Source organism: Nerophis ophidion, linkage group LG07, assembly GCF_033978795.1.
Source record: "Nerophis ophidion isolate RoL-2023_Sa linkage group LG07, RoL_Noph_v1.0, whole genome shotgun sequence".
Taxonomy (NCBI): domain Eukaryota; kingdom Metazoa; phylum Chordata; class Actinopteri; order Syngnathiformes; family Syngnathidae; genus Nerophis; species Nerophis ophidion.
Window position 1 is genome coordinate 74,942,840 of NC_084617.1, and position 20,948 is coordinate 74,963,787.

Here is a 20,948-nt window from a genome sequence, read left to right on the forward strand (position 1 = left end):
TATTTATCCATCCATCCATCCATTTTCTACCGCTTATTCCCTTTCGGGGTCGCGGGGGGCGCTGGCGCCTATCTCAGCTACAATCGGGCGGAAGGCAGGGTACGCCCTGGACAAGTCGCCACCTCATCGCAGGGCCAACACAGATAGACAGACAACATTCACACACTAGGGCCAATTTAGTGTTGCCAATCAACCTATCCCCAGGTGCATGTCTTTGGAGGTGGGAGGAAGCCGGAGTACCCGGAGGGAACCCACGCATTCACGGGGAGAACATGCAAACTCCACACAGAAAGATCCCGAGCCTGGATTTGAACCCAGGACTGCAGGAACTTCGTATTGTGAGGCAGACGCACTAACCCCTCTGCCACCGTGAAGCCCATTGATATTTATCTGTTTCTATATATATTTATTGTGAGAAATCATTAAGATGATCAGTGTTTGCACAAACGTAAATATAATTAATTATTAATAATAACAGAGTTAAAGGCAAATTGAGCAAAATGGCTATTTCTGGCAATTTATTTAAGTGTGTATCAAACTGGTAGCCCTTCGCACTAATCAGTACCCAAGAAGTAGCTCTTGGTTTCAAAAAGGTTGGTGACCCCTGTTCTATATGTTATAGTTATTTGAATGACTCTTACCATAATATGTTAGGTTAACTAACATAGCAGGCACCTTCTCAGTTGGTTATTTATGCCTCAGCCTGTTGTTCACTATTCTTTACTTATTTTAAATTGCCTTTCAAATGTCTTTTCTTGGTGTTGGGTTTTATTAAATACATTTTCCCCAAAAAACGTGACTTATACTCCAGTGCGACTTATATATGTTTTTTTCCTTCTTTATTATGCATTTACGGCAGGTGCGACTTATACTCCGGAGTGACTTATACTCTGAAAAATACGGTAGCTAGAACTACCACATATATATCTATTGGGTTTTTAAGCCTTTTTTTTAAGTAATAAACTAATAGTGTTAATCATGTCATCCCAAGTAAAAATTGCACTCTTTTATCACATTTTGTTTTGCAGTTTTGATGACAAGAAGATGAAAAAACATTAAACTACTTTATATAGCTCTAATTAACACTATGTTTTCCTATATTTTATATTAATATAGCACAAGAAAATAAAAAATTCAGTCATATTATAAAGCTTTTGTGGCGTTAACCATCTTGAAAATATTTTACTTTGCCCTTACAAAAATGTATTTGCTGCAGATCTGGAGGTTAAACAAAAATATAAGCATCCATTTAATAAATTCAGAAAGGTGACGTCAAATTATATAACAATCTACAAGATTAATATAGGTTGCCTCTCTCTCTTCCCTTTCATCTTTCGGTATTCCTTCTTCTTTTTTCTTTATTTATTTTTATTATCTTTCTAGCTATCATTATGTATACGTATCGTTGCATTTGAACAACTTTATTGTTGATAGAGGTAAACTATTGGTTTTGTTCATGATCAATAGCGCTTTTTCTATTGGTATTTGTATTGCTCCAGTTTTAGTGTAAAAATGCTCATTGTCATTACTATATTATTTATTTCACTAACTGCTTATTTGCTATCACTTTTACGATCATATTTGTACATATTATGTATGTGCTGGTGTTGTTCTATTGTTGTTGTTGTTATTGTTGTTTTTGTCTCTCTGTCTAATCCCCCTCTTATCCCCACAATTTCCCCCTCTGTCTTCCTTTTTTTCTCTTTCTATCCCCGCCTGCTCCGGCCCGGCTGCACCAAATGATAATATAAATACATTTAATAAAGTCACATTCAAATAAGACAACAAGAGAAGTATCTTACACTTCTCTTTTGTAAAGTAAATCTGAACAGCTGATATGGGCATCTACATCAACTATATGATTTGCCTGAGAAGCTGGACAGGACAAAAAAAAAAATAAATAAATAAATAAAAATTGTATATGAAAGACTTACGTTGCATGGTGGGCCTTCACCTGTGTACGACAGTTGCGCCCCCAGTAGCAGTCGGGACGAGACAAAACTGCAGCTAGGAGGGGAACCAGATATATTATATTATATATTAGCACCTGTGGAATTCACATCTTAATAGTAAAGAGAAAAGTATGATCACAACGTCAAGGTAACAATATCTTTACAAACACATAAAAGGGCTGTGAGTTGAGTTGCACACAGTTAGCGTTCCAAGCTGTACACTGACTACTCTCCATCTAATCAGTGTGAGATTTAGTTTTTAAATCAAAACTAAGCTTAATATTGTATATTAACCACCATGGTCAATAGTAGGCCTTACGCATCTGCAAGGATCTTTTAACATTGAAATGATGTCAGTTCATATCTTCTGCCTAGTTTTGATGTGACCTGTCTAAACACAGACCACCGCACTCCAACAAGTACTTTGGCCCATCTGACCTGGGAGATCAGACGCAGGGATATTCTGTCTGTACTTGTAGGCCAGCTCCTTGAAGACCATCAGGCCACAACACACACACATGATGGAATTGGCGGAGATACGGCGATCTGCGAAGATGGGACGACACACAATGTGGTGACTTTACTTAACATAAAAATAATGTTTCAGGGGCTCACCTGAAAGGCAATACTTCCCCTGTTCTATGTCATGAACAGCCTCCTTGAGAAGATCCACCCAGGTCTTCCCTCTGGAAGACAAGTAGTTCTGGTGGAAGGATACAAACAAAGCAGATGCAGATTTTATCTCAGCATTATTCTACAACATCAGTCCTGAAAGAGCCTGCAAGTACTGACTATAAGGGGACTGTAAGGGGGATCCCTATCTCTTGCTCCTTCTCTGATTTGCATCAAAAAGAGCATATCAAATGTCAATAAATGACAGGGCGCTTTATATGCAACTTTACCGCTAATAAAATCCCAGCCACATCCTGCTCAGTCCCTGACTAGAATATAATGGCATATTTAAAAGGAAAAAACTCATTGTTCCCGTTAGTGCACATCAATTTCTTTTTCAGGCTGATTAACAGTCCTATGAGATCAAAATTGGTCGGTAAAATTTTAGAAAGAGTGCAAATATATGTGTCAGCTGTGTTGAATTTGTTATTTTGCACCAAAGGATAGGATAGGATAGGACTTTATTGTCATTGCACAAGTACGACGAAACTATGTTTTCAGCACAAACCCGTTCCAGATTAGACAGTGTACAGGGCTACAGAACAGGAACGCTGATGGGTCGCCACGAGGCACCCCGTAGAAGGTGGGAACAAGGTAAAACGCTGGGGAAGAAGAGGAGTAAAAAAAAAATACAATCTAGACTGGACTCCTAAGGGGACCTAGTCTGGAGTACGAAAAAAACCTCCATGCAATGCACACTTAAACATGTTACATTTAATCACGACAACTCGCAACAGAGGGGCGGGAGAGTTGGGGCCCTGGAGGTTGACTGCTGCTATGAAACCATCCATCACCCCAAAAGGGAATTAAGCGGTGGTGAAGGCGTGAGGTGGGGGAGGGTGTGTGTGTGTGATTATATGCCCATTGTCTTGGGTGTGTTGATGTAGTGTACATAGGCCTGGGGCCGTTCTGCATGCAAGCAAAAGTTGGACTCCGCATGTCGTTGAGGAGGGAGGGAGGTCAAAAATGTCCATCATTGAGGAGTCCTCGGGGGATGTTTTCAGAACAGCCTGCTCCTGTTGTTGCAGCGTCAAGGCCATTCGAGGGAGTCAAATCGTAGGTAAGGATTTTTGTTTTTCCGCGAGCAGACATTTTGAATGTTATTTTGCACTAAAATATGTTTTTTTTGGTAACAATTTCCTTCCCATTAATTTGTTTAAGTACATAACATGAAGCAAATGTTATTAAAAAATATATACATCATTCAGCATGAATAGATATTATTGTGATTTTTTTTTGTAATGAGGGCAGGTAGGGGGCTTCAAATTAAAATTTTGCTTAGGGCCCCCATTTAGACAGAGGCAGCCCTGCAGACCGTGGGCCTCATGTTACAAGCTTGCTTATGCACAAGGCAAGGATGTATCAAGATTGCGCTGCTTCACAGCAACTTCATGGCTGACGTACGCACACTTCTAGAGGCCGTGGATACTTTGGCGACATTCACAGGTGGCTGTTCGGGCTTTGCCAACATTTGATATCTCGAATCGTTTATAGACTACTGCAATGCCCTGTATGTCGGCATTAGCCAGGTCTCCCTCGCCCGCCTGCAGCTGGTGCAGAACTCTGCTGCTTGTCTGCTAACACAGACCCGCAGACGTGAGCACATCACCCCAATATTAGCGTCCCTTCACTGGCTCCCTGTGCGTTATCGAATCAATTTTAAACTCTTTCTATATTCTTTTAGATGTCTAAACAACCTCGCGCCAACATATCTCTCCGACCTCCTTCAGCCTTACTGCCCGAATCGATCCCTAAGATCAGCCGATCAGCTGCTACTGACGGTCTAGGACACAAGGCTGAAGCTTAGAGGTGACAGAACTTTCGCTGGTGCTGCTCCCAAGCTCTGGAACGACCTACCTCTGAGTGTTAGACAAGCCTCCTCTCTTCCTGTTTTTAAATCTCTCTTAAAAACATACTTTTATTCCTTGGCTTTTAACACTAAGTGATATCCATCCTGCAATGGCGCCCCATTTTATACACTTGCTGTGAACCTGTTTTTATGTTTTATTTATTTATTTTGTATCATGTTCTGTTTGTGTTGAGTTGTTTGCTCGGTCCTCGTATTATCTTTTAACCTGTCCATTGTACAGCACTTTGGCTACACCTGTGGTAAATTTTAAATGTGCTTTAAAAATAAAGTTGATTTGATTTGATTTGATGGCATTGCCGGCAGTAAGTCGAACACATTTCCAGTGAGAGTTGGACTCCGCCAAGGCTGTCCTTTGTCACCGATTCTGTTCATAACTTTTATGGACAGAATTTCTAGGCGCAGTCAAGGCGTTGAGGGGTTCTGGTTTGGTGACCGGAGGATTAGGTCTCTGCTTTTTGCAGATGATGTGGTCCTGATGGCTTCATCTGACCGGGATCTTCAGCTCTCACTGGATCAGTTTGCAGCCGAGTGTGAAGCGACCGGAATGAGAATCAGCACCTCCAAGTCCGAGTCCATGGTTCTCGCCCGGAAAAGGGTGGAGTGCCATCTCCGGGTTGGGGAGGAGACCCTGCCCCAAGTGGAGGAGTTCAAGTACCTAGGAGTCTTGTTCACGAGTGAGGGAAGAGTGGATCGTGAGATCGACAGGCGGATCGGTGCGGCGTCTTCAGTAATGCGGACGTTGTACCGATCCGTTGTGGTGAAGAAGGAGCTGAGCCGGAAGGCAAAGCTCTCAATTTACCGGTCGATCTACGTTCCCATCCTCACCTATGGTCATGAGCTTTGGGTCATGACCGAAAGGATAAGATCACGGGTACAAGCGGCCCAAATGAGTTTCCTCCGCCGTGTGGCGGGTCTCTCCCTTAGAGATAGGGTGAGAAGCTCTGCCATCCGGGAGGAACTCAAAGTAAAGCCGCTGCTCCTTCACATGGAGAGGAGCCAGATGAGGTGGTTCGGGCATCTGGTCAGGATGCCACCCGAACGCCTCCCTAGGGAGGTGTTTAGGGCACGTCCAACCGGTAGGAGACCACGGGGAAGACCCAGGACACGTTGGGAAGACTATGTCTCCCGGCTGGCCTGGGAACGCCTCGGGATCCCCCGGGAAGAGCTAGACGAAGTGGCTGGGGAGAGGGAAGTCTGGGTTTCCCTGCTTAGGCTGTTGCCCCCGCGACCCGACCTCGGAACGCGGAAGAAGATGGATGATTTGATTTGATATCAACAATGTCAAAAAGATTGAGGCAAGGACACAAAATTCACTTTTTCAGCCAATGCGGCATGGCACAGTGGGTAGAGCGGCCGTGCCAGAAACCTGAGAGTTGCAGGTTCCCTCCCCGCCTCTTACCATCCAAATCGCTGCCATTGTGTCCTTGGGCAGGACACTTCACCCTCTTCCCCCAGTGCCAGTCACACTGGTGAATGAATGAATGATGAATGACAGGTGGTGGTCGGAGGGGCCGTAGGCGCCAACTGGCAGCCACGCTTCCGTCAGTCCACCACAGGGCAGCTGTGGCTATGAAAGTAGCTTACCACCACCAGCTGTGAATGAATGATCGCTTCTCACTTCTCTGTGAAGTCTAGAAAAGCGCTATATAAATCTAATCCATTATTATTATTATATTGCATCTGTTTCATAATCATTAATATTTGTAAGGACATATATTAATTTATGTAAAACCGGGTTTCTGTGACGGTCCTTGGCCAGCAGCAGCGGGTTGTCGCCGCACACTGGAAGCTCAGAGGCCCAGAAAAATGTCACATTTCCTAACGCAAAAAGCTCTCCCGTGGTTCAATAATAAATTGAGTAATCAAACAAGAGTCAAAGTCTTTTGTTTCTTGAGTGATATGCTGGCATGTTTCCATTTCAAAGATTGCAAGATTACTTCATTTTGTCTGCTGGCACTAGCAAATAAAACCCGCTGGTGATTGCTCCAAAGACCCAGAAGAAGCACCTCCTGCTGACTTGTAATTGTCCAAAACTTGCACAGCTTAAGCACATGGCTACTTTCAATACGATTTGCGTATTTTAAAAGGGGGCGTAACACGCTCGTGTCATGTCAGGCCAACTCCTGAGATCAATTCCACGTTGCTTGCGATGTAACAAAGCATTGCGTTTGGATTAGTGCATGCGCACACTTTAATACGTCGTAATTCATACTGAGTTAGGTACTTTTCTGGATTTCAAAGTATGGTACATCTATTTTTAGGAGGATTGCCATGGAACTCTAGTTACATGAAGCCCCAAGTACTCATTAGGTGTGGCACTCAGCTTCAAGGGTTGGAATTGGGGGTTAAATCACCATAAATGATTCCCGGGCGCAGCACCGCTGCTGCCCACTGCTCCCTTCACTTCCCAGGGGGTGATCAAGGGGATGGGTCAAATGCAGACGACAAATTTTACCACACTTATTGTGCGTGTGTGTGTGACAATCATTGGTACTTTAACTTTAAAAAGAGCTATTATGCCATCCACTGGCTGAAGTTGGAACAGCAAGGTAGTATCACAGAGTCCCATTATAATGTGTTTAAGAGCGAGGCTGGTCCAATTGTATTCTTGATGGGCCACCTCAAACAGATGAGTGCCGTATTTTTCGGAGTATAAGTCGCTCCGGAGTACAATGCATAATAAAGAAGGAAAAAAACATATATACGTCGCACTGGAGTATAAGTTGGATTTTTTTGGGAAATTTATTTAATAAAATCATACACCAAGAATAGACATTTGAAAGGCAATTTAAAATAAATAAAGAATAGTGAACAACAGGCTGAATAAGTGTATGTTATATGAGGCATAAATAACCAACTGCTATGTTAACCTAACATATTATGGTAAGAGTCATTCAAATAACTATAACATATAGAACATGCTATACCTTTACCAAACTATCTCTCACTCCTAATCCATAAATCCCATGAAATCTTATACGTCTAGTCTCTTACCTGAATGAGCTAAATAATATTATTTGATATTTTACGGTAATGTGTTAATAATTTCACACGTAAATCGCTCCTGAGTGTAAGTCGCACCGTCGGCCAAACTATAAAAAAAAAAACTGCGACTTATAGTCCAAAAAATACGATATATGGGAAACAGTCTTGTGATTAAGAACAATGACATTTAAAACTGTTAATACAAATAAACCTTACCTTGAGGATCTCAGATTCATAGTTGTTGTTGTTCAGCACACCGTCCAGACATTTGTCAGTCAGGTTAAGCTCTGCAAGAAAATAAGCGAGCATCACTTCTGAACCGTCAAACAGTATGTTGTCGATTGCTACACTGATATCTTGTCAACAACATACTGTACATACCACTGAATCGAGCCAGGCAGCCTTGACAGCCAATCCTGGGACATCCCCAATAAATGTGACAGAAAGAACGCTGGCACTGCATGCCTGTCAAAACACAACATCATGCGGCGGTGGCTATGCAGCACAGCTAATTCACAACTCTGCAAGTTACTACTAAACTCAAATGATATTACTACACATTCACAGTGGCTATTAATCTTTGGGTGTCCCACGATTCGATTCAATATCGATTCTTGGGGTCGCGAATCAATTTTTTCGATTCAACGCGATTCTCGATTCAAAAACGATATTTTTTCGATTCAAAACGATTGTGTATCCATTTAATACTTAGGATTTCATTCATTCATTCATTCATTTTTTATTTATCTCATTCATTGATGTGCATTTAGAACGATACATAATTATATCAATTATACAATTTAAATTCACACAATTCCTGAGAAGGAGCAGGATGAAGAAAATCTTATAATTTCCTGCCCCCCTTTGACATAAAGTGAAGTGAATTAAATTTATATAGCGCTTTTTCTCTAGTGACTCAAAGCGCTTTACATAGTGAAACCCAATATCTAAGTTACATTTAAACCAGTGTGGGTGGCACTGGGAGCAAGTGGGTAAAGTGTCTTGCCCAAGGACACAACGGCATTGACTAGGATGGCGGAAGCGGGAATCGAACCTGCAACCCTCAAGTTTCTGGCACGGCCGCTCTACCAACCGAGCTAAACCGCCACATTATCTTACTTCATGAACATCATTTAAGCCGACACATATATCCACATGTCATGAAACAATCAAAAACAAAAAACACAACAAGTGCAAAACTTCATAAAGTATAAACCAAACCAAGAAAATAATAGTAATAATATAATATATATAATATACACCTCACGGAATGATACAGAGCAAATACAAAACCAGACAAAAAACAAGTAAAATAATAAATAAAAAACTAAATGTAAACACTTATGGCTGTCCATATGATCTTATTGTTCTATCTTTATATATTTTTTTCAATTGGAATATATTTTTACAGTTTTTTTATCTCGTTGTAAAGAGAATTCCACAATTTTACCCCCACCACTGATGTACACATTTGTTCTAAAGTTGTCCTTGAATATTGTTGTTTGAAATGACCTTTTCTTCTATGCTCTGTATTCTCAGAAATGATGACAAACATTTTTTGTAAATTTGCTGGTAATGTTTTACTTCTAGCCTTAAACATGACACACAATGTCTGTAGCTTTACTAGCTCCTGAAGTTTCAATAGTTCAGAGTTAATAAATAAAATGTTAGTGTTCTAAGTAATCTACTTTATGAATAATCCTTATAGCTCTTTTCTGTAGTTGATACAATGCCTTTACGTTACTCTTATAAGTGTTCCCCCACACTTCCACACAGTAGCTGATATATGGCAATATAAGTGCACAATACAATATGCGCATTGCCCTATAATCTAACATATATTTTACCTTGTTTAATATAAAAATACTCTTAGACATCTTTTTTCGTACATGTGCAATATGAGATTTCCATGTCAGACCGTCATCCAGTATCACTCCTAAAAATCTAAGTTCAGAAACCCTTTCAATATTAATTCCATCTATTTCAGCAGGATCTACCCCAGTCTGCTGACATGCTAGCAGAATAGTAGATTTTTGTAAAAAGCTTTTATAATTGTAAAGGACAATGTGTTTATCAACTGATTGCAATAATGTAAATGTGTTTTAACTATTAAACGAACCAAAAATATGACTTATTTTATCTTTGTGAAAACATTGGACACAGTGTGTTGTCAAGCTTATGAGATGCCATGCAAGTGTAAGCCACTGTGACACTATTGTTCTTTTTTATTATTTTTATAAATGTCTAATGATAATGTCAACAAGGGATTTTTAATCACTGCTATGCTGAAACTATAACTAATATTGATACTGTTGTTGATAATATTCATTTTTGTTTCACTACTTTTAGTTTGTTCTGTGTGGTGTTTGTGTCTCCTCTCAATTGCTCTGTTTATTGCAGTTCTGAGTGTTGCTGAGTCAGGTTTGGTTTTGGAATTGGATTGCATTGTTATGGTATTGCTGTGTAGTTGTTTTGTTGGATTGATAAAAAAAAAAAAAAAAAAATACATTTAAAAAAAATTAAAATCGATTTTTTCCCACACCCCTACTATTAACAGTCAAAACGCCCAGTAAAATCAAGTTCAAATTCATGCAAAATAGTCTGTACAATTTTTCTGATGAATAAAGTACGGCAGCCTATCCTCGCTGCACCCGGGTGGAAGGCGGCATACACCCTGGACAAGTTGCCACCTCATCGCAGACAAACTTTTAATATTCACATCTAGGTTCTGGAGCACAGCCATCAGAGTCGTGTATGGAGAGAGTATGGCCAACCCGTTTTCATACGATCTCAATGATTGGACAAAAGGCACTCACTCAGACGAGCCTTCCATTGTCGTTTCCTCTGATGCTATGTGTTTGCCGTATTTTGTCATTAGTGTTTCGACGTGTAAAAATGCCCTTTTGTGCACCATTGGGCTGCTCCACCCGTGAGAATTGTGGAACACTTTTACATCGCTTACCCCACAATCCGGAAAAAAGTATGGGAAGTGAAGGTTCGCCATCAACACTGGAGAGCCACCAACTACAGTGTCTTCTACCAGGTAAGCACACAAAACAACGTCTGTGTTTTGTCAAGGACAGAACACAAAGAAGCTAATAGGAATACTAACAGAAGAAATTAACACATTAAAGAGATGGTTGGACAAAAACAGACTCTCTTTCAACCAAAAGTGGGCTGGCTCAGGGTGGAGGACAGAGTAAAACAACTTGCACTGAGCCTAGTCTATAAAAACCGCTACATCTCCCTGATACCGAAGTACATGTCAAACTACTTCCTTAACGTGAATGAGCGCCATAACCACAACACCAAGGGGAACTCCACAAACCACGTTAAACCCAGATTCTGATCTAACAAAGGTCTTAACTCATTCTCTTTCTATATCACATCAATGTGGAATGCACTCCCAACCGGTGTAAAAGAAAGTGCATCTCTATCCTCCTTCACAACCGCTCTAAAAGAACACCTCCAGAAGGACAAGAACACAATCTGGCACATATTTAGTCAATGGAATGTAAACACCAAAGTACATACAGTATTTGACCACTTTTTTTTATATTTTAGGGGAAGCTCAGCTTCCTTTGCCGTCTTAGAGCAATTGCCACTGTTTGAGACTGTATTCATGTTTCGAGACTCTTTACTTCTGTCGCTCGATGTCTGCGATGAACAGCGAGACCGACAGCAAGCCTGCCGTCACAAAAAGCTCCACTGGGTATACCTCGGATATATTTAAGTACATCCACATCGCTGACATGCTGTCCCCGCTCTAGACAACCGTGAACGTCTTGGTTTCATCATCAAAACATCCTGTTTTGGCAGCACAGTTTCCATAATCAGTCTTTTTTTGGTGCATCACTTGTCAATAGTGCGCAAATAATAGGCAATATTTATATCCATTGGTACATTAAATTACTTAAATTTAGGGAGGCACCGATTAATCGGTAACCGAATATATTCGGCCGAATATGGCAAAAAAAGCCACATTCGGCCTTCGGTGGAATGAGTTAAAAAAAAGGCCGAATAGTGGCGTGTGACGCAATTTTTTGACGCGGTGACGCAATCAACCAACGTGCGGTGACGCGGTGACGCTGGGGTATGTTGTGTACCTGTATAAGTGTATGAGGTTACAAGCACACACTTATTGAGATTTAGTGGGGCCTCTGTTTACATTATTAGCCTGTTGTGTAGGCTACCTGTATAAGTGTATGAGGTTACAAGCACACACTTATTGAGATTTACTGGGGCCTCTGTTTACATTATTAGCCTGTTGTGTAGGCTACCTGTATAAGTGTATGAGGTTACAAGCACACACTTAATTGAGATTTACTTGAGCCTTCTGTTTACATTATTAGCATATCTACTGTGGCTAAGCAGACTTTTGCTAAAAGGACAATAATTCCTTTGTTGTGGGTTTATCCACTTTAACGCACTTTAGTTTTTTTGGGAATGCATGTTTTGTTTGAAGGCCTAATATAAATGAAAAACTTTGTGCTTTTTTTGAAAAGCAAAGGCTACTGGAATATTAAAAAAATGTCAATATTCAATAAAAAATTACTTTATTTGAAAAACATGTCTAAATATTTATTCTAGGCTATCTATGCAATATAAAAAAAATTGTGAAAAACTGCATTCATTATTCGGTATTCGGCTTCGGCTACAAATTTTCATTTCGGTGCATCCCTACTTAAATTAGTTTTCATGTAAAAAAAAAACATTTTAAAAAGATGTGGCGGCTTTTATTTTGCTGTGGCAGGCCGCAACCATCAATTAGATGGAGGGGAAACCCTCACTAAGCACTCACATTGCTGCTGACCGACCAGCTCGCCCCGTCTGTCCGGCATCGGCTGCAAACAGCAGGTGCAAATAAGATGGCAGCCTTGAGGTGGGCAGCGGTACTCCTGAGAATCTGCAAGCGGTAAAATAACTTTAAAATTCAGGAGACAGCAGATATCTCAACTGTTAGCTTGGTAGTTTTTTTCCATCTTAGTTAATAGTTACCTGATAGGGTGTCCGAAGATGTTGAGGGCTCTTCCCCTTTTGGCTTGGCAGAACCTTCATTGGTGTTTAGTTTGATTGGAGGTGGAAGAGGAGGCATGGATGATGGTGCTGGCAGAACCGGAACCCAGTAGTTTGAGCCAGTCGCAAACAGCATCTGACCGAGTTCTTTCCTGTAGCCAGGACACTGTCTGCACATCATCAGAGGCTGACTAGGGAAAAACCAGCAAAACCATAGAAACATTTTAATTATCGTTTTCCACAATGTATGAGAAGCAGTGGCTGTTCTAGTTTGGAGTGCGAGACCCCATTTTGTTTGGTTTTATCCATTTTTAACCCATAAATATGAATCCCCCCACCCCTGTGGCGCACCCTAGACGACTTAAAGTAAGAGATCATTTGCAATTACTACAGCAGGTTTTTCTAAAACACCCATTAAACCTTTTACCTAATGTCCGAGTTGTCGCTGTCATTGTCCGAGAGCTCAAAAAGGTAATCTGAACTGCCCTCCTCATCAGAAAAACAGCGCTCAACTTTTGGTTGCAACATGTCCTGAGTGATCTTGTTGCGGCTGTCCATGCTCTTCAGGTCCTCGTCACTGCGACACTTCTCTATTAAAAAGACACACATACTCTTTATTCATATTTCATGACACAATTATAAAATACTCACATTAATGTAGACACCTCTTTGGATGAGGAGGATAACACCTGTTTTAAAAAGGGCCACAACTAAAAAGTTTATTTCCACTAACCAGGGTGCTGGATGAGGTAAGCCTCCACCAGGTTGTTAAGGATGTGGTTCTTACGGATCCTATCCACGGGGCAGCGGCACGTAGGACAAAGAGAAGAGCATTCCATCCACCCCGAGTAGCAGGCAGCACAGAATGTGTGCATGCAGGGTTGCAAGCTAACAGACGGAGGAAAGTATGAATCATAAATACTATTGAGTGGTTTCAAGCGTGCAATATCAACCTTGATTTTTTTAGGGTCCCACCTGACACAGTCATGCAGGAGGTCCTGGCAAATAATACAAGTGAGAGATTCCTCCATCTTGTCTCTCTTTGCATCCTCAACAACCTCTGTGCTTGAGGAATGTGATACAGCATCTTTGTCTGGGAATACAAGCAACGATCCTACAACCTTATGTGGGCCATGCAGTTTTGTAAAACGAAAGAATAGTCACTTGCTTCCAGAACTTATTACAAACCCCGTTTCCATATTAGTTGGGAAATTGTGTTGGATGTAAATATAAACAGAATACAATGATTTGCAAATCCTTTTCAACCCATATTCAGTAGAATATGCTACAAAGACAACATATTTAATGTTCAAAATCATAAACTTTTTTTTTTCAAATAATTACCTTAGAATTTCATGGCTGCAACACAAGCCAAAGTAGTTGGGAAAGGGCATGTTCACCACTGTGTTAAATCCCCTTTTCTTTTAACAACACTCAATAAACGTTTGGGAACTGAGGAAACTAATTGTTGAAGCTTTGAAAGTGGAATTCTTTCCCATTCTTGTTTTATGTAGAGCTTCAGTCGTTCAACAGTCCGGGGTCTCCGCTGTCCTATTTTACGCTTCATAATGCACCACACATTTTCCATGGGAGACAGGTCTGGACTGCAGGCGGGCCAGGAAAGTACCTGCACTTTTTTTTTACAAAGCCACGCTGAATGTGGCTTGGCATTGTCTTGCTGAAATAAGCAGCGGCGTCCATGAAAAAGACAGCGCTTAGATGGCAGCATATGTTGTTCCAAAACCTGTATGTACCTTTCAGCATTAATGGTGCCTTCACAGATGTGTAAGTTACCCATGCCTTGGGCACTAATGCACCCCCATACCATCACAGATGCTGGCTTTTGAACTTTGCGTCGATAACAGTCTGGATGGTTCGCTTCCCCTTTGGTCCGGATGACACGATGTCAAATATTTCCAAAAACTTTGAAATGTGGACTCATCAGACCACAGAACACTTTTCCACTTTGCATCAGTCCATCTTAGATGATCTCGGGCCCAGAGAAACTGGCGGCGTTTCTGGATGTTGTTGATAAATGGCTTTCGCTTTGCATAGTAGAGCTTTAACTTGCAATTACAGATGTAGCGACAAACTGTATTAAGTGACAGTGGTTTTCTGAAGTGTCCCTGAGCCCATGTGGTGATATCCTTTAGAGATTGATGTCGGTTTTTGATACAGTGCCGTCTGAGGGATCGAAGGTCACAGTCATTCAATGATGGTTTCCGGCCATGCCGCTTACGTGGAGTGATTTCTCCAGATTCTCTGAACCTTTTGATGATATTATGGACCGTAGAAGTTGAAATCCCTACATTTCTTGCAATTGCACTTTGAGAAACGTTGTTCTTAAACTGTTTGACTATTTGCTCACGCAGTTGTGGACAAAGGGGTGTACCTCGCCCCATCCTTTCTTGTGAAAGACTGAGCATTTTTTGGGAAGCTGTTTTTATAGGTTGATTGGCAACACTAAATTGGCCCTAGTGTGTAAATGTGAGTGTGAATGTAGTCTGTCTATCTGTGTTGGCCCTGCGATGAGGTGGCGACTTGTCCAGGCTGTACCCCGCCTTCCGCCCGATTGTAGCTGAGATAGGCACCAGCGCCCCCCGCCACCTCAAAGGGAATAAGCGGCAGAAAATTAATGGATGGATGGATGGTTTTTATACCCAATCATGGCACCCACCTGTTCCCAATTAGCCTGCACACCTGTGAGATGTTCCAAATAAGTGTTTGATGAGCATTCCTCAACTTTATCAGTATTTATTGCCACCTTTCCCAACTTTTTTGTTACATGTTGCTGGCATCAAATTCTAAAGTTAATGATTATTTGCAACAAAAAAACGTTAATCAGTTTGAACATCAAATATGTTGTCTTTGTAGCATATTCAACGGAATATGGCTTGAAAATGATTTGCAAATCATTGTATTCTGTTTATATTTACATTTAACACAATTTACCAACTCATATGGAAACAAGGTTTGTATCTTTTAACATAGATAGGTGTATGTGGTCAGGGCTGAAGTGTGTTTTGGGGAACACATGGAACTGCAAGGTAGATGGATTTAACACGAATCTTATCAATGAATTAACACACCAGTTTTCCTTCTCTTGCATTCCGGCTCCACATCGTCGAGCGCTTCCTCTCGTGTTAGGGCCTCATCTCTGATTTGGCCTGTTGGGGCAGCAAAATTGGCAATTCAACACTTGTGCTGTAGCCACTTAAAAAACGGCATCTAATATGAAAACACAATGCAATTAAAATGATTTTAGTAAACAAACACAGTGTAGTAAAGAACCTAATGTAGATGTTTTCCCTTTTTAGCCAAGTAAACCCTCACCAGCCAGTCATTATTTGGAAAACATTTTTTTAAATGTATTACTGTTTAAAACCGCACTCATTTGTACAGGTTGTGTTTGAAACATATGAAAACAAAAACACAAAACTACTTCCAATTGCACACAATTAAATTTTGTAAAAACGTTGTGCACTTAATTTGTTTATCAGTTTAAAGAGCCCTATTTTGGGATTATAATAAATATGCTTTCTTATTTACAAAGGGACGGCGTGGCGCAGTGGTAGAGTGGCCGTGCGCAACCTGAGGGTCCCTGGTTCAAATCCCACCTCGTTACGTCCGTTGTGTCCTGAGCAAGACACTTCACCCTTGCTCCTGATGGGTGCTGGTTGGCGCCTTGCATGGCAGCTCCCTCCATCAGTGTGTGAATGGGTAAATGTGGAAGTAGTGTCAAAGCGCTTTGAGTACCTTGAAGGTAGAAAAGCGCTATACAAGTACAACCCATTTATCATTTATTTATTTACAAATACAAAGTAATTTTTTTACTTTATTACAGCCTTAGCACACTATTAATTCTGCAATGTTCATTATTATTATAATCAGAGTTTCCTCACATTTATACAGGGTTTAAGATACATGAAAAGTTAAAATATTTGCAGGTGCGTCAGGTCCAATGATAAATTTCATATTTATAAGAAAGTGTTATCATGTACAGTGGAACCCTGATTCACAAACGCCGCTATGTGTGTTATTTTCGGTCTACGAATGTTTCCATCAAGCCAAATATGTCTCGGTGTATGGTCTCTTCGTTAATTTTTTCCTGTATTTATTCATTTTATTTGCCGCTAGAACTGCTATCAGGGCAGCCATTTTGATGACAACACTTCCTGTAAAACGCCATTTTGAAGAGACGGCCCCCAGACGTCACATCTTGTTTATGTTTTGCTCTGATTTGCAACTAGGCCACTTCGTCGCTAAATCTGGCAACATTCTAATCTTCTAAGTGACCTTTTCTGTAAACAGCTACAATTAACTAATATAGCGACTTTTCCCGGTTGTATTGCAGACTTTTTATGCCGAATAAAAGATGCAAAAGCAATTAAGTCTTTCCTCAAACCACCACATTGGTGACATCTACAACTGCCATAACACATTCATTTATCATCATTTAAAAATCACAATTATAAGATAATCAAAACAATTATCGTAATGACAACATAATAGCCGAATAAAAGATAACATAACTACAAACTTAACCAATGTGAACATAGTAGATTTATGCATAAAACAAAAAAGAACAAACAATTGTATAAACACATTTTTACAATGGAGTGAAGAGTGCGCATCGTGCCGTCAAAAAATTACGAGTGCGGCACGGAATTTTAACAACAAAGATGATGGTTTTGTTGACTTAAGTCTTTGCATCTTAACGTTTTATAACTGTATATGTTGAGTGGATAATTTACAATTAAAAAGGTATTGTGTGTCGCTATAGCATTAGTCTGGTGCCAGCCACAATCGGAGCAGCTGCCTACATGTCATCTTTAAACAGTGTGATGTGGGTTACACTGGAATTGCTATTGCGACATCCAGTGGACACATTTACAATACCAATTTATTTCATCAAAAAATTGCAGCTAATTTTTATTATTAGCAAGCGCTTTTTGCGAGTCTGATACTTAAATTAATATTTAGATTATTCAGTGTTTTAGTTTAGATAACTGTCATTGTCATGTCTATAATAATGATTTTATTAGAGTATAGGAACGTTAAATCCTCCTGCTTCTCGTCTTTCTAATTAAAGTTTTTACATTTCAGTACAAAACCGAGAATTTATGTCAACGTACAATTTAAGTGGCATCGTCTATTGAAGCCTGTGTTCTTCCTCCGGCTATACTAGCTTGAATCTTTTTTGTATTTCCTGGGTTTGACCAGTTCTGCAGTCTGGAAAAAAATATTGTAAAACCAACACTATGAACACACTAGTAAAAGCACATGGAGTGGCTCACAGATATTGAAGAAACAAGTCCAAAATTGTAACGGTCCGCTTGGACTGACTTAATTAGGCACCGGTACCTACAAGTACTCAGTTTAACTTCCAACTAAAAAGTGTCTTCAGGTATGCCCGGGAGAAGTTTGAGAACCACTTTATGAGACTTAATGAAATAAGGCTACATTTCTTGAATAAAAGTGTGAAATTAATATTATAATGTATTAATATAATGTATTTAAAGTATATCTTGCAAATAGACACTTTTCTGCATTAACTTTAATTATCCACCACAGTGGATATGTTTCTTTTACTTTTTATTCATAGCTGTATGTAGAAGTGTCTGGTTGTATCTGCTGCTTTAATGTCCTCTGAGTTCTTTAATGTTTGATGTGTCCCTCTTTCACACATGTAAGAGGGATGTGTACTATGGCTATGAGTTGTGGTTTTTTTCCCTTGGCCTCAGTCTGCACCCCCTCTCCAGGGCCCAGGCTAACACCGATTTTTTTTATTTTATTCTTCTATTCCCCCCCCCCTTTGTATACCTGTATCTCATCTTTTTTTTGTAAGGGGCGCTGGAAGCCGGCAGACCCGTCAGCGATCCTGTTCTGTCTCCCTTTAATGTTTGTCTGATCTTGAATGGGATTGTGCTGAAAATTGTAATTTTCCTGAAGGAACTCTCCTGACGGAATAAATAAAGTACTATCTAATCTAATCTATCTAACTCAGATAACCTCACGGAACATGAATTTAATTTTTAATGATCCCCATGACTGCGCGGGTTCCCTCCAAAGACATGCACCTGGGGATAGGCCCCTCCCACCTCCATAGACATGCACCTGGGGATAGGCCCCTCCCACCTCCAAAGACATGCACCTGGGGATAGGCCCCTCCCACCTCCAAAGACATGCACCTGGGGATAGGTTGATTGGCAACACTAAATTGGCCCTAGTGTGTGACTGTTGTCTGTCTATCTGTGTTGGCCCTGTGATGGGGTGGCGACTTGTCCAGGGTGTACCCCGCCTTCCGCCCGATTGTGGCCGAGTTAGGCTCGAGAGCCCCCTAGCAACCCTAATAAGCGGTAGGAAATGGATGGATGATTCCTACTATTTGAGTAATTCTACAACAGAACCCACCTGAGTTTGGTGTGAAAGGTTGTTGAATACAGATATGTGAAGTTGAGGTGGATGGCTGAGGTTCTTCCTGAGTGAGATCCAGAGGAGCCTTTGCGAGCATGACAGGCTCCACAGAAAGCATCATCTCGGAGGACGTGACAGGAACAGGACTGTGAGCTGACATGTCTGAATCAAAGTAGATGGTTACTTCCAGCTGTGCATTGAGACCGCATCATCTTACACCAGGACTTTAAGAACATACCCAGGCTGTCATGTGAAATCTCCTGCTCTGTTTGGATTGAGTGGTAAACATAGGCAATATCTGAAAGAACAGGCAAAAAAATGAACGTAAGATCATGTCTATTTTTGCTTCTTTTGAATTCACAGTAAAGAGTGCCAATACTCAAGAAGAATAACGAAGTACTAAAAACACTTACTTTGTTCAGGCTCATTTTTCCTGTATACAAAGTAGATCACGTCGCCGTTTTGAAGCAAGTGAGTTTGTTTTTTGACCAGTTTAGCCATGTTGATCACTGTGCCATTGGTGCTAAATGCAAGACAACAAACATTTGGACATTAGATAGATTAGATTAGATAGTACTTTATTGATTCCTTCAGGAGAGTTCCTTCAGGAAAATTAAAATTCCAGCAGCAGTGTACAGAGTTGAGATCAATTTAAATAAAAGTAAAAAAGTAAATAATGGGGTTTAAATGGAAACAAAATAGAGAAATATTACAATAAGAATAAAAACTAAAAAGCAACAATGGGAATAACAATATAACAGTAAAATAAGAATATAACAAGACAAAGTAGGCAGTAGTGACCATGTTATGAAAACGTATTGCACTGTTATTGTTTTGCATCCCCTGTCATCCTAATACCCCACCCCAGAGAGGAGTTGTACAGTCTAATGGCGTGTGGGACAAAGGAGTTTTTGAGTCTATTAGTCCTGCAGTTGGGATGAAGCAGTCTAGAACTGAACAGGCTCCTCTGGCTACTGATAAAGCTCTGCAGAGGGTGACTGGCATCATCCAGGATGCTCACTAGTTTGTCAACAGTCCTCTTCTCTGCCACCGTCACCAGTGTGTCCGGTTTCATTCCCATTGTAGAACCGGCCCGCCTGATCAGTTTCTCAAGTCTGGAGCTGTCCTTCTTAGATGTACTGCCCCCCCAGCACACTACCATGTAGAACAGAACACTGGCAACCACAGACTGGTAGTACATCCACAGGAGTTTTTTGCAGATGTTGAAGGAGTGCAGTCTCCTGAGGAAGTACAGCCTGCTCTGTCCTTTCTTGTACTGGTGGTCCGTGTTAACAGTCCAGTCCAGCTTATTGTCCACCCAAACCCCGAGGTACTTGAATGAGTCCACGGTCTGTACCTCAACTCCCTCGATCACAATAGGTTGTGACCGTGGACTCGACCTCCCAAAGTCAATGACCAGCTCCTTGGTCTTTGATGGATTGAGCTGCAAGAGGTTCGTGTGGCACCAGACAACACGAACCTCTTGCAGCTCAATCCATCAAAGATATTATTATATACAAACATATTATTGAACAAGATAATTTAACAAAAAGATAGGGATGTAATGGTATTAAAATCTCACATATTAAAAGTCACGGTATGATATTAATGTGGTATACATACATTCTCTTCCCAAAAAAGACTTAAGTTATAATGTGTAAAATGATGTGGCAGCAATGTTTAAGATAAACGCGCTTACTATAATGGATCACAAACATCCATTCATCCATCCAGGAGATCGCAAAAAGCCGCTGCCTGACCAGGGCTCAGAAAATCTGCAAAGACTCTTCCCACCCCCGCCAAGGACTGTTTTCACTGCTGGACTCTAGAAAGAGGTTCCGCAGCCTCCAAAGCAGAACCTCCAGGTTCTTTAAAAGCTTCTTCCCTCAGGCCGTAAGACTCTTGAACGCATCATAACTAAATTATCCCCTCAATTCCCCCCAAAATGGATTAACTCGCTGGAATAAAAAAGACAATATAACATACATCCATAAACGTGGACGCATGTGAAAAAGTGCAATATATTTATCTGTACA

The 20,948-nt window shown here is 40.7% G+C and overlaps 1 protein-coding gene across 2 annotated transcripts in view; it reads right to left on the reverse strand.

The window, feature by feature from the left end:
* chfr (checkpoint with forkhead and ring finger domains, E3 ubiquitin protein ligase) overlaps nucleotides 1-20,948 on the reverse strand; it is a 43,033-nt gene that overhangs the window by 15,522 nt on the left and 6,563 nt on the right. Inside the window, exons 4-17 of one of the 2 annotated variants that reach the window (XM_061907116.1) lie at nucleotides 19,326-19,435; nucleotides 19,151-19,210; nucleotides 18,910-19,065; nucleotides 15,585-15,662; nucleotides 13,471-13,588; nucleotides 13,229-13,383; nucleotides 12,923-13,085; nucleotides 12,478-12,686; nucleotides 12,281-12,385; nucleotides 7,861-7,944; nucleotides 7,696-7,766; nucleotides 2,568-2,655; nucleotides 2,391-2,498; nucleotides 1,935-2,007 (exon numbers count right to left, since the gene is read on the reverse strand). In XM_061907116.1, coding sequence (XP_061763100.1) covers nucleotides 1,935-2,007; nucleotides 2,391-2,498; nucleotides 2,568-2,655; nucleotides 7,696-7,766; nucleotides 7,861-7,944; nucleotides 12,281-12,385; nucleotides 12,478-12,686; nucleotides 12,923-13,085; nucleotides 13,229-13,383; nucleotides 13,471-13,588; nucleotides 15,585-15,662; nucleotides 18,910-19,065; nucleotides 19,151-19,210; nucleotides 19,326-19,435 — 1,578 coding nt within the window. Of the gene's footprint in view, nucleotides 1-1,934; nucleotides 2,008-2,390; nucleotides 2,499-2,567; nucleotides 2,656-7,695; nucleotides 7,767-7,860; nucleotides 7,945-12,280; nucleotides 12,386-12,477; nucleotides 12,687-12,922; nucleotides 13,086-13,228; nucleotides 13,384-13,470; nucleotides 13,589-15,584; nucleotides 15,663-18,909; nucleotides 19,075-19,150; nucleotides 19,211-19,325; nucleotides 19,436-20,948 lie in introns of both variants that reach the window. The other variant, XM_061907115.1, reaches the window with a different exon arrangement.